The sequence below is a fragment of the Centrocercus urophasianus genome, unplaced genomic scaffold (assembly GCF_019232065.1).
Source record: "Centrocercus urophasianus isolate 14NV4802_14NV808 unplaced genomic scaffold, USGS_Curo_1.0 seq_48, whole genome shotgun sequence".
NCBI lineage: Eukaryota > Metazoa > Chordata > Aves > Galliformes > Phasianidae > Centrocercus > Centrocercus urophasianus.
Genome location: NW_024885066.1, coordinates 1,543,758 through 1,560,453, shown reverse-complemented (window position 1 = coordinate 1,560,453; position 16,696 = coordinate 1,543,758). Strand labels below are relative to the sequence as shown.

Below are 16,696 nucleotides of genomic sequence, written 5' to 3'. Positions count from 1 at the left end.
GGAACATGAATCACAGTAGCAGAGAGGGGCTTGGGATAGGTATCACTAGGAGGCAGCAAACCTCAGCTGCTGTAGTACAATGCTCAAAAATGTGCTTGTCTTCTTTGGCACTTGTTGTTTGGGAAATGCTTTTTGGGTGTAACACATGCCTGTCCTCAGATAAGATAAGTTTGTGTACCCAGGAGTTGTCCTTTGTGTGTGTGTGTGTCTTACAGAGCTGTGCAGAGCTCAAAACTCTGTCATCCAGATTCTTTCTCTGATAAATAGTTCCCAGAAGAGATATGAGTCACACTGCTACATGCAATGCATGCTGAGAACTAGTGACTTCCTAGAGCTGTCTCTTGCAGTATTGCTGCATTAAGCACTTGTATTTTGAGAGATTCTTCTTTGTCTTGTGTATGTTACACAATTTCTCAACAGTAAGAGCTGGGCATATCTTGAATGACACGTTTTTGTTCAAATGATGCAGCAGGAATTGGCATGCATTCTCAGGACTTGCAGTAGAACTGTTAGTCAGTAGTGCCATCCATGGCAGCACCTTTGCTGTCTGTCCCCTTAGTGCTCACCCCAAGGCTCTCTGCCCTGGCATCCCTAACAGCAGGGCATGTAAAGTCTGATCACTTTCCCATAGGAATGCTTTGAAAAGTGCCTGGTGTCGCACTGCTGAGAAAGATGAGAAGTGGGAGCTGTCAGAAGGTGCTTGTACTTTTGTGGGTGAGATGCAGGTTTGCTAGCACATCCGTAGCAGTTCTGTTAATCTCCCTGTGATGTTTGTGGTTCCTGTACCATCACGTGTGCAGCTCTCCTAAAGCTCCAACCTGAGCATTTTTGGGCAGCAGTGCTGACTTTCCGTGTCACTCACCTGTCAGATTCTATGGCACGCCATCTAGCCATGTATAAAGTGGGGAACTGATCTTGTGTTAATCAAAAATAGATACTAAAAAATCTTCCCTCTGAGACTCTTTCTGATGAATTTGTTTTCAAACTGTACAGGAAGGGAAGACCTGAGAGAAAGAGCAGCTGTGTGAGCATGATGGTTGTTTAGGTCGTTTTGCTTGAATGCACCTTGAAACTTTTGTGTCGTCACTCTTTTTTAGGTTCTTAGCACTGCTTAAGAGCTCCTGGAGCTCTGGTTAGAGGCACTTAAAGTCACTTGAATACTCAGGGTGTGACTGTAATGCTGAATTGTGACATCTCAGGCTCAAGGGCAGAAATCACTGCTGTGATCATCACACAACTTTGAATCTGTAAATTAGCACCAGCTCTTCTACTGCTACCAACAGCTGATTTTTGAGATGGTCTTACAGACAGGTGTCTTGCTGGTTTGCTTTTTGAGTAATTTTTAGAGATTGCTTAGTCTTTAATAATGAATTTCAATTAGTGAGCATGCTGGGAGGTCAGAGCTGGAAATCTGGACTGTATTTCTGTCTTTGGGCAGAACTGCATTCCTTCTGTTAGCTTGCTTTTTGGTTTTCTGTCAGAGCAGTCTCAGGTGGAAGCACTGTCTCACACTAAGTGTACTTGCAGTACATGGAGTGAATGCACTGCATGTGCAGCCCCTTGAAGCTGTCTGTTGTGGAAGAGTCGTGGCACAGCTGGATTCAGAAGAGAGCTCCAGTTTTACCTTGTAGGACTATTTTGGATCAGGTTGCTGAGGGTTCTCCTTCTCATTCTTAGTCATGTTAAGCATCTTTAAGAATTTAAACACCAAAACGCTGCAGTGAGCACATGCTCTATCAGGATTTCCCTTTATTATGACTGTTGTGTTGGCTCTTACAATTAATGAGGAGTTTAGCTCCATCTTTTTGAGTATTCCCCCTTCACTCTTTTCCTGTGGTTGCACAGACCCCTCCAAAGGCCTTTGCTGGACTTGCTCCGCTGTGACAAGTGTGTTGTACTACAGCAGAGCCTCAAAAATAGCAGGCGGAGGGGAATGAACACTTGGCCAACCTCTTGGTCATGCTCTGGTTCAGGCAGTTCAGCAGAGGTGACCTTGTTTGCTGTAAAGGCTCGTGACAGACTGATGTTTCCCTTACAGACCCTAAAGACCAGTTCAACCAAGCTGGAACCAATCCAGTTGGTCATCAGCCTCCACAGATACTTAACATAAAAATCACAGCATGTCCTGAGGCAGAAGAGGCCCACAAGGATCATTGAGTCCTGGCTCAACAAAGGACTCCCCAAAGTCCAAACCGTGTTTCTGAGAGCACTGTATGAATGCTTCTTGAGCTGCAGCAGGTGCCTTGGGGTGTTCTGTGCCAGGTGCAATGCTTGGTGTTTCCCTGTGAGGAACTTGCTGATGTATTTCCCTGTGTGGAACTTGCTGAAGTCCTTGTCAGCTCCTCCCTACAGCTTGTTGGAGCTCCTTCTGAATGTCAGCTCTGCTCTGCAGCATGCCTGCTGTTCTCCAAGTTTTGTGTGAGGTACAGACCAGCAGGAAATGTCTTCTTCCACATTATTCAGCCCATGAATAAAGATGTTGAAAATGTCAGCCCAGCGTTGACCCTCGAAAAATGCTAGTAGGAGACAGCTGCTCTTTAGTCTTTGTATGGTTGATCACAAAGCTGCTGAACCTGACAGTTGAGCTCATTTTGCCACCCACATTATTCTCCCCTTTTCCATATTGTGAAAAGTTAGTTCTGGAGATGCTATGGGAGACTGTTGAAAGTCTTGCTATGTCTGTGTGAGCAACGCTGCCTGCTCTCATGTCATCTGCAGTCTGTTGCTGCAGAGTGTATTCAGGCTGATCAAGTGTTACTTGCTAAAGTCAGTCCTTTCTATTTCCAGTCCCGCTGTTGTTCTTTATGTGTCTGAATGTCTTTATGTGTCGTTTTCAGGAGAATTTGTCCCACTCTCTTGCTGGAGACATTGACTGTGATGACTGACCTGTAGTTCCCTGGGTTCTTCTCCTTGGTCTTGGCAAATGAGGGCAATGTGATTTTGTTTTGTGGTTATTTTGTTGTTTTTTTTCTTCCTGTATGCAGCAGGAGCCTTCCCACAGCAGTCATGTTCTCTGTCTGAAATGAGCAGCAGTACTGAAAGCTGTTGTTTGAGGCTAGCTGCTTACCTCCCTGCTCTACTTGCATGGCAAATTGTTTATGCAAATCTCTATAGTTAATAAAGCAGCACAGAATGCATTCCTAACTAGATTGGGGATGCACAAAACATGTATTGCTTGTTCCTAGTCTTCCTTGTGCTTCTTGTGACAATAAGATCTCCCATGGATGTAATGCTGTTTGTTAGACCAAGTTGCAGAGCACAGCGTTCTTGCTCGTCCTCTGAAATTATGCAGCTGGTGTGTGATGTGAGCATGGAAGAAGGTTGCAGGGAGTTCTGCAGTACGTGCATTTTTCTGTTGTTCTTTTTCAATATTGAGTCTTTGTGCAGTTCTTGCTGGGGATGATTTTCTCACAGATTTGCACGCTTTCTCTGTTAACTGACAAAGCATCCCAAAGTCAGCTGGACACACAGCCTCCTTGAAGAGCCTCGTGCTCTGAGTCCATCACTCACTAGGAAACAAAGCTGTCCAGGTGATGAATGGGCCAGTATCAACTTAAAACTGGACGCAGGCTTTGGTGGTGAAGTAGTAATTGTTTATCCATTGTAGATAAGACAGGGGGATGGAACTTGATCCTTGAGGTCCCTTCCAGCCCAAGCCATTCCATGATTATGAGTATGCTGAGGTCCACTCAGAGCAGGTGTGTATAATTAGAGGGGGAAGAGGTGAAGGTTGCCTGTTAGCTGTGTTTTTAATTTGGTGCTTCTTAAGTAGCTTGTGGAGCAGTGTGGTTTTGTTAGCAATCCTTTAAGAAGCTTCTGAGACTCTCACAGCTGGGGATCAATTGAAGTGAAATCTCACTGCAGGAATGTAATTTTCTGCTCATGAATCTTTTACTGGGAATAAAGCTGCTCTCCTCAGTAGATGGGTGCATCGCCCAAGAGTTAAATTTAGGTTTTCCTGTGGAGACTTACAGTGTGTGATTTGCTGCAGTATTAGAAATGGAAGTGATCTCACTAGTTGGTCTGAAATGAACATCTGATAACTAGAGACTGCTGAACATTGATATCTAATGTATTGAAGGATAGCTAACCATGAAATGCAAAGATGTCTTTTACTCTGAATGCCTAATGGGAAAGTCCTGAGGAGAAAAACTTGGAGGTTTGGTGGACAAGAAGTTGAAGGTGAGCAGCCAGCAGTGTGTGCTTGCAGCCCAGAAGGCCGACAGGCTGCACAGAAAGCAGTGTGGTGAGCAGGCTTGGGGGGAGGTTGTCCCCCTCTGTTCCTCTCTTTTGATACCCCACTGTGTTCAGCTCTCAGCCCCCAGCATGGGAAGGATGTGGAGCTGTTGCCATGGATCTGGAGGAGGCTGTGATGCTCATAGGGGAGCACTGTACCCTACAGAGGGAGACAGGTGGCAAGACCTGCAGTTCTTCAGCTTGGAGAAGAGAAGGCTCTGGGTAGACCTCAAAGCAACCTTCCAGTACCCAAAGAGGGCTCCTAAGAAAGCTAGAGAGGTTTTACAAGGGCCCAGAGTGACAGAACAAAGGGTACCAGATTTAAACAGAAAGAGGGGAGATTTAGACTGGATAATTGGAAGAAATTCTTGGTGGTGGTGATGGTAGGGGCCTGGCACAGGATGCTCAGGGTTAGTGTGGGTGCCCCATGCCTGGAGGTGTTGGATGGGGTTCTAGAGGAGTGTGTCCCTGCTTGTGACAAGGGGAGGGCTGGATTCTACCGGTCCTACTCAAGCCAAGCTGCTGTACACTGTGTGATTAAGAATACTGCTAATTGTAAGCACAGCTCGTTAGAACCAGAGGATGCAGTCGTGTCAAATTCTGTTCAACTGGAGATGTGGTGTGACTGATGAGAGCAGCACTTCATTGCCCAGGCAGCCACCAATTGCTGCAGTTAATTGGGTTCCCTTTGTCAGTTTGGGGGAAGTTCTGCTCAGTGATACTGTGAGTTTTTCAGAGATGATTTTCCTGCTAGAAACACAAGTGCTGGGATCTCTGACAGTTCTTTCACAGGTGCTCCCATTGCTCGGATCCTTCCATAGCTGAGGATGGCTTTTCATCCATTGCTTCCCTCACATGAGCAGATAGCTGAATGCCACCAGCTGCCCTTCCTCTGCATGAACCTTTAGGGTGTGTGTGTGAATTTGAACTTCATACCAATGTGCTTTAATGCCTCTCAGAGAAACAACCAGCTCCTCACTAGCTTTAATGGTAAATATAACATTTGAGGCTCACAGTACTTCATGTTTAGAGCTATTTAGTCTTAATTCCTGTTTCTCAAATGTCACTCAGTGCTTTGCTGCAGAATTATCCTTCATCTTTTATATAGCAATTTCTTTATTTCTTCTTATTCAGAAGCTAGAAAATAGCAGTAGACTTAAAAGTGAGGGAAATGCTGCACACATTCATGAAGAAACATGAAAATTGCAGAATCGCAACTGGGGAATTTATTATTATTATTATTATTATTATTATTGTTTTTGAATTAAGAAATCAGTTAAGTTTCAGGACGTTGAAATTGGCAAACATTGTTACAGAATTAGGGAAATGTACACGAGAAAGGATGCTGTATTATTAAAAGCCCAGTGCAAGCACCTCAGAGCAGTAATGGCTCTGAAGAACGGTGTGAAATTGTTAGAATGCAATGAGATATGAAGATATGTAATTAAAAATTACATGATTTTAATGGTTGACAAAGACTTCTAATGATTGATTTCTATTTGTTTTTAGGATTCACACGATGCTTTACTGGAATTTGGGAACAACAACCTCCAAATACTGGTGGACATCACAAGGGAAGGAGTGTGGAAAAATCCAGTTCTTATGAAAATTCTGTCCCAGCAACCTGTAGAAACAGAGGAAGGTAAGCAGGAGGTGCTGGCGATGAGGTGGGGTTGTAAAGAAGTAACTCAGTGCACCTTTGGTGGGGAAACAAGGATTTAAAGTCAGAAAGGAGTTGGTTTCAATGGCTTTGTGCAGGACGTGTACTGTGTGTTCATGTGTTGCTGAGTTCTGTTTGTGGTCAACACTTCCTCCCTGGCATACTGAATGATGATCCCTGCTGCCAGATCTGCACTGTGGTTACACCAGTGTCATTCATAGGAATGTTTTCAAAAGGAAGTATTTTTTTCTACTAAAAAAGAGGTTTTGCTCTGTAAGTCGTTTGGCTGCAGAGCACTGATTCTAATTTGTGTCATGTAGGAATATTTCTGGAATTCCATCGCTGCTTCTCTGTCTCATCATGCAGGGCTCTTTCCTGGACCTTTGTGTCTGTTTATATGCAGTGTAAGAACACACTGGTTTCTTTCTCCTAATTGTCAAGGAATCAAGTGTAGATCTGGAGACTATCAGGCTGTCTTTTTGTAGATCCTGATCACTTGGAAATAATCCCATAGCTGCCCTGAAGCATATTCCTTCAGCTAAGGCCAACTGCATGGCATGCTGCATCCCTCAAAAGAGAATCAAACTAAGTACGAGATTTTCAGTCAGATGTCTTTTGATCCAGTGTAAAACTGGCTTTAACTCCTAATGCAGCTCCTTTGTGGTTTTGAACTTCACTGAACAGATTGTGCTAACTAATTACAGAAAAATCATTAGGAATTGCATTCCTAATATTGAAGGGGCTTGCAGCCTCTTGCGGTGACCGGTTGTATTTGGTTGACCTGGACCAAAAGGCTGGCGTGTCTCAGGGACTGGCTTTGAAAACTACCTCAGAAATAACATTTTCACTCTGAAATTCATTTTGCAAATTGTGGAAATATGGGAGTTTTTAACACTTTGAGGTGGAAAAAAAATACTTGGTTGAAATATTCTGCTTCTTTGGAATATAAAGCTGCAATTAAAGGTTGAAGGTGCTGAATCTCAAGTAAATGGGTGGAATCCTGTTCAAAATCACCTGATCAGTGCCCTTTGGGCACTGCTACAACATAATTCCGTGCTGCCTTAAGGAATGCTGTCCTTTGGTGTTATTTCTACCCCCACCCTGTTTCCTATAGCCCAGCATTCCTTCCCTCCTGAGTTGTTGGGAATTTGTGTGGGAGAAAATGCTCCACTTGTTGCTGTTCCTTTCCATCACCCATAGCGTCCTGCAGGGGAGCTGGGCGCGTTGCACAGCGTTGTAATGAACTCTGAGTGCAGGGAGGTGTGAATTCAGCCAGCTGTGAATTGATGCATTCTCAAAGGCTTTTTTCTTTCCCTAGCTAATAAATTGATTACACGAGAAGGGCCTTCCTTTCTGCAGATGCGAATAAAACATTTGATGAAGTCCAACTGCATCCCACAAGCCACTTTCTTGTCAAAACTGTGTGCAGATTCTCCAGATATTGCAAATGTTGCATCTTTTCGCCAAGCCTACATCACTTGTGTGTGTTCTATGCTGCCTAATGAGGACTCCATTAAGGAGGTTAGTAAATCATGGTCCCTCTTTATGGGCTGTTTATCAGCATTTTACAAATATATTTGTGCAACACTGAGAGCTGAAGCTGGAGAGTGAGTGTTGCAGCTGAGTTCCAAAATATCCAGTGATTTATTGGAGATGACAGTAGTAACTGCAACTCTCCTCATCGAGGCAGGTGAGTGTTTAACTTTCCCTTTTAGCTTTCACTGTGGAAGCCTGATTTGAGAAGAAAGGGCTGAAGGAAGTCTCAGGTTTTCCTTGTCTTGCAAACTGTCTCTCCTCTATAAAATACCATCGATAGAAATGTTCTGGTTGAGTGTCATGTTTTGGAACATGATTGTTTGGAATTCATGCTTATGGGCAGACAGTGTGAGATTGGCTTTTGCAGCAGATCTCTTGACCATTTTGGACCTGGGTTTTAATTGCCAAAAGGAAAAAAAAAAGATAAAAAAGAATGCTTGCAAAATGCAGAGTTGGAAGTTGTAGATAGCATTGCCTTTATGGTGTATAGGTACATTTTGCTGACTGCCCAAATGGAAGAGGGTCCTATAGGAAACAGAACTCACTCCTACCAACTCTTGACACCATTCTGTATCTGAAATGTGTGATGTAAACTCTATTAAAAGGAGACAGTGTTTTGTTTGTGTGCTTGAGGCAGCTTCCTTTGGCAGAGTAAGCATATATTTGTCTTATAAATGTGCTCTTAATTTATTTTCTTTAGATTGCAAAGGTGGATTGCAAAGAAGTACTGGACATCATATGTAATCTGGAATCTGAGGGGCAAGAAAACACTGCCTTTATTCTTTGTACAACATACCTTACTCATCAGCTTCAAACAGCAAACGTGTATTGCTCTTGGTAAGTAATGCATATTACTGCTGCTTTTAGTTCTTCTTCCCTCAGTGACTTTCGTGTGAGAGAATTAAGCTAACAAAGTACAAAAATACGTAGTGGAAGTGGATGCATCTTTAACTTAAGAAATATATCAGGCTAAAATACTTGTTTAGATAACTTATGACAAAAGAAACAAAAAAACCTACCACTACCACCAATCCTGCCAACTAAACCACATCCCTCAGAGCCACATCCCCACGGTTCTGGAGCATCTCCAGAGGAAGAAACTCCACCACCTCCCTGGGCAGCGTGTCCCACCACCCTGCTGCCCTCCCAGTAAAGAAGTTCTTCTTCATATTTGTATGGAGCTTTGTGTTGCAGTTTTTTTCCTCTTTGCCCCCTGTTTTGTTGCAGCACACAAAAGAAAAGAGACCAGCCCCATCCATTTCACTCCTGAACTTCAGATATTTGTAAATCTCAGAGATTTAGAGTCTTAAAGCACCGGGGAAGAGTTGTGTCATTGGAATGCAGATGTCAGCAGCTCTGCTTCGTGCCCTGCGGCAGAGCTGCATTGTGACTCATTGTGCCCAGTTTGAGTTTCTGTCTAAAAAGTTAAGACTACGATTGTGGTTGTGTTGTTTTTCTTTTTCTTGACTATAAAGGGAGTTTAAACAATTTGTTCAACTCTAGATATCTGTATTAAACAAAATAAATCCTCTTGTCTTTACCCATTAAATAACAGGACGCAAACTGTTTCCATCCAATGCACGCATGGAAGTAAGGCCCAGTAACTGTTCTTGTCAGCATTTCTAGGAGATAGAGAGCTGGTGGAGGTGTGCAGTGTTTTCTGGCAACACTTAAATTATTGTGACATCAGCTCTGAGGTGTGTGGACTCCATGCAGGTTGTGTACATCAGCAATGGGCTTATGTTCTGCTTTTAATTTTTGCAGGGAGCTGACACTTTTCTGGAGCAAATTGCAGAGAAGAATAGATCCTTCTTTAGATTCCTTCTTGGAGAGATGTCGTCAATTTGGCATCATTGCCAAGACACTACAGCATTTATTTTTCTTGATAAGAGTCATACAGTCTGAAGTAAGTATGTGCTTCGTTCCAGAGGCTTTGGGTGCAACTGGAATTGTTTAGATGAATTTATCGTTCTCTTAATAATTCTGCTGATCTGCTGTGAAGACATCAGACATCTGACTTGTTAATGATTAAGGTCTACCAGTGATGAGGGATGGAGATTATGACCAAGTTGGTCCATGGAGTTGTTTCATGTAACCCTGAACTTGCGTACAGTTTGCTGTTCCACCTGGTTTTACACAAGTCCATTGGGCCCAATGGGATTTTTCCCATGGTACTTGGAGTTGCTGATGTCATCACAAGGCCTCCCCATTATTTTTCAGCTGTCTTGGGAATCTGGATAGGTCCCAGTTGATTGGGAGCTGGCAAACATTTTTCCAGTTTTCAAGAAGAGCTAGAAAGATAATCCTGGTAGTTACAGACCTGACAGTCTCACTTCAGTGCCTGAAGAAGTTATTGAAAAATATCTGAAGAACAACACAGTCATTGGTCACAGCCAGCTCTGGTTCATGAGGGGAAGGTTCTGCTTAATTAACTTAATTACCTTTTATGACAAGATCTCCTATCTAGTTTACCAAGGGAAGCCAGTTGTTGCTACCTTTGTGGATTTCAGTGAAGCTTTTGATACTGTTCCTCAGAGGATCCTTCTGGACAAAACGTCCAGCTTACAGCTAGACAGAAACATAAAGGATGAGCGTTGGCTGATGGCTTGGGCCCAAAAGGTTATGGGAAATGGGGTGCTGTCAGGCTGGTGGCCAGTCAGTAGTGGGGTTCCCCAGGGCTCCCTTTATGGGCCACTTCTCTTCAAGCTTTTCATAAATGACTTGGATGTAAGATTAGGAGGAGTTTTGAGCAAATTTACATTTAATACTAAATTGCCAGGAGCTGTTGACTGTTTCAAGGGTAGCGAGGCCTTGCAGAGAGTTCTTGACAAAGGAGAGAAGCTCTGCATCTGGGAAGGGCAGCCTTGGCTACACGTGCACGTGAGATGCTGGAGGGCAGCCCTGCTGAAAGGGGTCTGGGGGGACTTGGTCAGCAGCAGGGTGACCATGAGCCAGCAGCATGCCCAGGCTGCCAGGAGGGCTGGCTGTCCTGTGGGGTGCATCAGGCACAGCACTGCCATCGAGTGAGGGAAGGGATTGTCCTGCTTTGCACTGTGTGGCCTCACCTTGAGTACTGTGAGGATCTTGGGACAGCACAGTGCAAAAAAGGCATAAAACTGTTAGAGAGTGCCCAAAGGAGGACTATGAAGATGGGGAAAGATCTGGAGAAGGCATGAGGGGTAGATGAAGTCTCTCAGTCTCCTCAGCCCAGATGAGACTGAAGGGAAACATCACTGTGGCCCACAGCTTCCTCACGATGAGAATGGGGGGCAGCACTGATTTCTTCTCTCTGGTGACTGTGATGTGACGTGAGGGAACAGCATGGAGCTGTGACAGGGGAGGGCCAGGTAGGATTCCTCACCACAGGGTGTGTGGGCACTGGAACAGGCTCCCAGGGCAGCGGGCACAGCCTCAAGCTGTTGAAGCTCAAGGAGTGTTGGGACACCACTCTGAGATGTGGATTTGGACTGGATGATCTTTTAGGTCTTTTCCAACCTTGGTGATTCTATGATTCTATGTATAATGTGTAATCTGGTTTTTGAGTTGTCTTGTTGCAGAGCCAGGGTTGGACTCGATGATCCTTTGGTCCCTTCCAACTTTTGAGATATTCTATGGTTCTGTGCTCTGACATCTGAACTAGTTAGTGGACTCCTCCACAGTGCAGTAAATGTGAGATGGATCCCCTCACTTAAAGAGTCAGTGTTCCTTACATAAAGTAATTTAAAATGTTGTAGGCTGATGGTGATGGACTTGGACATGTAACACTCAGAAGCCTGAAGTATATTCCAAGTCTACTGGATGCTATTGTCACACAGTTCTTTTAGAGAACAGCTCTGGAATGCGTGTACCTGACAAAAGAAAGGAACATTTGTGGCTATCTGATTTATTTTTATTTTTATTTTTTTAACAGGCAGAAGAAGCAGGGCTTGCTGTGTCTGTTCTTTTGTGTGTGAGAGCCCTTCAGATCAGATCGAATGGAAGTGACGAAATGAAGACATCGGTGTGTAAAACAATAGCATGCCTTTTACCAGAAGACCTTGAAGTTCGAAGAGCTTGTCAGCTCACTGAATTCTTGCTGGAGCCAACTTTGAGTGGGTTTAATATGTTGGAGGAGCTCTATATGCAACCAGATCAAAAATTTGATGAAGAAAATGCACTGGTTCCAAACTCGCTCCGTTGTGAGCTGCTGTTAGCTTTAAAAGCATATTGGCCATTTGATCCTGAATTCTGGGACTGGAAGACTTTAAAGCGACACTGCCTTAAACTGTTAGGGAAAGCAGGTTCTGATTCAGAGGATGATGTGAGCTGTAATATGTCAATCAACGAAACCGACATGTTAGAAACTTTCTTCAGTGACTGTGATGAGGCAAAGGACCACAAATATTACGATGGGAAAGACCCAATAAACTACCACAAAGAAAAAGCAAGGGTGAAAAAACCAATTGGTTCTTCAGAACGATACCAGAGATGGCTTCAGTACAAATTTTTTTGTGTGCTTTGCAAAAGGGAGTGCATAGAGGCTAGAATACTGCATCATTCTAAGATGCATATGGAAGATGGCATTTACACGTGTCCGGTCTGTACGAAAAAGTTCAAGAGAAAGGAATTTTTCGTACCACACGTAATGGAACACGTTAAGATGCCCCCTAGTAGAACACACAGACCTAAAAAGAAGATAATACTGAAGAAAGAGAGATCACCACAAAAGACAACAGCTTCCAGCAGCCCCACTCCGACGCTTCAGGAGAAATCACATCCGCCAGAGCTCCCCGAAGCCTTTGGAAGTGATGCACATGAATATGTCACGTTCAGCCAGCTGGAGAACTGCCAGCTACAAGACAGGGACATCTACCCGTGTCCTGGGACGGATTGCTCCAGAGTATTTAAGCAGTTCAAATATTTAAGCGTGCATCTGAAAGCCGAACATCAGAACAACGATGAGAACGCGAAGCACTACTTGGATATGAAAAACAGGAGGGAGAAGTGCGCCTTCTGTCGCCGACACTTCATGACGTCCTTTCACCTGCGGGAACACGAGCGCGTGCACTGCGGGCCTCAGCCCTACATGTGTGTGTCCATGGACTGCTATGCCAGATTTGGGTCAGTTAACGAGCTGCTTAATCACAAACAAACGCACGACGATCTTCGTTATAAATGCGAGTTGAACGGCTGTAACATTGTTTTCAGTGACTTAGGGCAACTTTACCACCATGAGGCACAGCACTTCAGAGATGCTTCGTATACCTGCAACTTCTTTGGTTGCAAGAAGTTTTATTATTCAAAAACTGAATTTCAGAATCACCTTGCAGTGCACAATATTGCGGTGTCCAATGGGGAGGTGAAGCAAACGGTGAAACTTGAAGAGTCTCAATTGCTTGAACAATCTGAAAATTCCCGTCAGAATGAATCCTTGGATCCCACGGCATCGCAGGAAATCCCCCAGATTAAAGAAGAGGCTCTCTCTGATAGTGAAGATCTAGACAGCGAAAGTAATTGCAGTCTTCATTGTGGAAACCACAGCGGGACTGCTGCGGTGAATGAAGGCCAGGTCCCTCCTTTACTGATTGAAACACTGGCTCACGGTCAGACTGTTCCGAGCTTCCTCATGTCCCAGGAAGGAGTTTTCCATTCAGCAGATGTGAAACAGCAGTGTTCCAATGCAGCAGTTTGCTTTGATGAAAAGAAATTTTCTTGTGGCTTTGAAGGCTGCTGTTCTGCACACAAGAACTCCAGAAGTGTGCACAAACACCTGCGCAGGGCTCATCCGTACAACTTCAAAGGGAAAAAAGGTATGGAAGTGAAAACTAAAGACTTTCTTGATTTGTTGAGTGATGCTCCAGAAAGTCAGTCCCCTACAGACATCAGTGCAGAGTTGGGTCATAAGGCAGACAGAAATACTGACTCTCCAGAAAACTCGTGCTGCAATATAAATGCTAAAGGAAACAACAGCTTCAAGGAAGAAACGTATCCTTCTTCTCCAGAAGCATCTTTTTATGACAGTTCTAAAGAATCAGGTATTGAGGATAACATGTTGGAACTCATGTTAGGCTTAAAGCATCTCAGTTTAAAAAACTCTAACATCCAGAGTTCTTCAAGAAGTAAGCGTGTTTTGGGCTCTTTCCAGTCCTGTTCATCCAGAGACACCAAGTGCCCCGAGTCAGGAGTCGATGCAACTACCTCAAAGTTTCAGTTCCAAGAGCAGCAAGAAAACTTGCCCAGCCAGTACCTTACTCAACTGGCAGCTAAACCGTTCTTCTGCGAATGTCAGGGATGCACGTGTGAATTTGTGACGAGAGAAGCTCTCTTAATGCATTATGTTAAAAAGCATAACTATTCCAAGGAAATGGTTCTTCAGCTAAACATGTTCCAGCATCGCTACTCGCCTTTCAAGTGTCATATTTGCCAAAGATCATTTACGAGAAAAACACACCTTAGGATTCACTACAGAAACAAGCATCAGATTGGCTGCGAGCAGGTGGCTCACAAGGTGTGTTCTAATGAAAAATTTGATCATGCCAGCTTGTGTCCAGACAGCGTGCACAAAAACAGCGCTGTTCCAACACCTGTCTGTCCAACCAAGGTTGAGTTCATTGACGGTTCCGAGCAGCGCTGTCATCCCAAAAAGGAGGAATGCAGTTCTGAGACAGATTTGGAGTCCAGTGAGGAGACGGATGGAAACCTAACAAGAAAATCGTCTAAAATAGCAACTCTGGACAGCAATAGGGAGGAACTGGAAGCAAGGGAAGGGAGAGGCAGTAAAAGAACAGTTGCTAAAGGAAACTTATGTTATATACTGCACAAGTATCACAAACCATTTCATTGCATACACAAAAGTTGCAACTCCGCGTTTACCAACCAGAAGGGTTTGATTCGCCATTATAGGACTGTTCACCAGTATAATAAGGAACAGCTTTGCCTAGAAAAAGACAAAGCAAAAACAAAAAGGGAACTTGTCAAATGTAAAAAAATATTTGCATGCAAACATAAAGAGTGTGGTAAGCGTTTTTTCTGTTCTAAGGACCTCGCTAAGCATTGTAGTGATTTCCACAACGAACACTTGGATGACCAAAAGCTGCTTGCTGGGACTGAATCTGCAAGGTTTGCTTGCAACCAAGCCCAGTGTCCTGCTGTGTTTTGTACCTTCAGCAAGCTGAAACAGCACCTCATTGAAGAACATGCCAGCGGAGAGAAAATAAACAAAGATTTTGAAATCCATTGCGACCTCAACGGCTGCAATCGGATTTTCACCAACTACAGTCACTATTCGCAGCACGTGTATTTCCGGCACAGCGAATATTACGACGATCTCTTCGGGAGTCAGAAAGAGGAGCAAGATAATCACGACAAAAATAAAAGTGGGCAAAGTTGTGTGAGAGGCGGATTTGGCCTAAGCAAGCAGAATGGAAAGAGGGTCAAAGACAAACCGAAAAGAATTAGCAGAAGTAAAGACAAGCATTTGCTTAGTTTCAAAACAAAAGAGGAAGCCTTGCAGATGTGTCAGGAGAATTCTAACCAGACCCAGTACCCGTGCATGGTTGTGGGATGTCTGTCTGTTGTCAAGTTGGAAAGCAGCATATTGAGGCACTATAAGCGCACACATCAGATGACCAACATGTACATAGAGCAGAGGATTCAGAAACTCGTTCTTTGCGTTAAATGTGGCACAATGACTGAAAAGCAGGCCTGCTCTGACCCAGCCTTGGACTTGGATAAGAAAGACGTAGAAGTGAAAGAGGAGAAATCAGCTGATCCTGAATGCCCGCAGGAAGCGGAGGAGCCTCTCGTTTCGAACACTGAGCATCAGGATGTGAGCAGCGAGGAGCAGAAGCAATGTCCATCGAGTAGCGAGAGCTTCAGTACGGGTGCCTTCGTGTATTCGGGCACTTTAAACTGTAGCCACAGCTCCAAAAGCAGCTGTTTGGAAGAGCAGAACGTCAGGGAGTCGGGCGTGGGGAACACCGAGGAGTTTTCTGAGAACAGTGAAAGAGAAAATAGCTCTTATTTCTCCAGTTTACAATTAGAACTGCCAAGAGAGAAAGAGCCAGAAGGCTGCGAGCAAAGCGCAGTCAATCCAAGTGCAAAAAGAAACGTGCTTTTTGCTACGAAAGACAAATTTCAGAAGCCTCCAGTCTCCAGACCATTTGATTTAAAGACATATAAACCAATGGGGTTTGAGTCTTCATTTTTAAAGTTCATTCAGGAAAGCGAGGGAAAAGATGACGACGACGACGACGAGTTTGATGAGGTGGTGGAGTGGGAGTCCCCCGAGCAGCTGCCCATAGACAGAGCATTGCAGAAGGAGGGAGAGGGTCAGAAGGACTCCACGCTGAACAGCTGTGCGAGTGACAAAAGCGTCGTCGTGCCCCAAAGCGATCCTGGGCAGCTCGCAGAAATGCAGCCCTTGTTGGCAGAGCCCTCATCTGCCCCTTCTTTAGACAACCTGAGGGCAATCTTGGACAAGGCGCTGACGGGCTGCGGAGACCTTGCCTTAAAGCAGCTCCATTACTTAAGGCCTGTAGTTGTTCTTGAAAGATCCAAATTTTCCACAGCCCTTATAGATTTATTTCCGACAAAAAAGGCAGACGAGCTCTGCGTAGGAAGTATGTGAGCAGTTCTGCTTGGAGCAGCTTGCCTGCACTGCTGCTATTGGGGAGAATTCACGTCAGAGCAGTAGCTGTCACAGTTCACACTGTTTAGGTTAGTTTAGACTGTTTAATTACATGAATGTATAATATCTGTCAAAAGCATTGGCCAAGTTAATTTAGCTCCCTCCTCCCCCCTCTATTTTTTTTTCCTCCAATGGACTGCTGATTTTGGTGCTATTTAACACATCAGAGTACTGGAGGCTTCCTCCTGCAGCGTACGTGTGCATGACTGTGTATGGAACAGTGCTGGGGTACCAGGGTTTGGGGCGATGGAGTTGACTTGAATGTGCACCCGAGGGTGCTTTGTGTAACATATTGTACACTACAGCATCTTATATTTTTTGAGTTATGAGTTTCAATAAATTACGATTTTTCACCCATTTATTTACTGTACAGTAAATCCTTAGCGTGGCCTCCTTGTTTTTCGACCTGCTGCGTCTCGCTTCTCACCTTGGAGCGATGGTGTTTGGTTCCTCCATCAGTGTTTTTGCCCCAGTCTCCACGAGAATGGCAGTGAGCAAACAGCAGTGCTGTCCCTCAGCGACTCAGAACTTGGAGCAGGGATTTGGGCATCTTCAAAGAAGGCAGCGGAATCGGAATCCTTGGAGTTGGATGAAGA

The 16,696-nt window shown here is 44.4% G+C and overlaps 1 protein-coding gene across 1 annotated transcript in view; it reads left to right on the top strand.

Annotated features, from left to right (window-relative positions):
• The window catches only part of RLF (RLF zinc finger), a 28,040-nt gene extending 11,592 nt beyond the window's left edge, over positions 1-16,448 (top strand). The window contains exons 4-8 of the mRNA XM_042834645.1: positions 5,746-5,878; positions 7,215-7,417; positions 8,133-8,269; positions 9,197-9,338; positions 11,343-16,448. Coding sequence (XP_042690579.1) covers positions 5,746-5,878; positions 7,215-7,417; positions 8,133-8,269; positions 9,197-9,338; positions 11,343-16,040 — 5,313 coding nt within the window. The 3' untranslated portion in view covers positions 16,041-16,448. The remainder of the gene's footprint in view (positions 1-5,745; positions 5,879-7,214; positions 7,418-8,132; positions 8,270-9,196; positions 9,339-11,342) is intronic.
• The last annotated feature ends 248 nt before the right edge of the window (positions 16,449-16,696 follow it).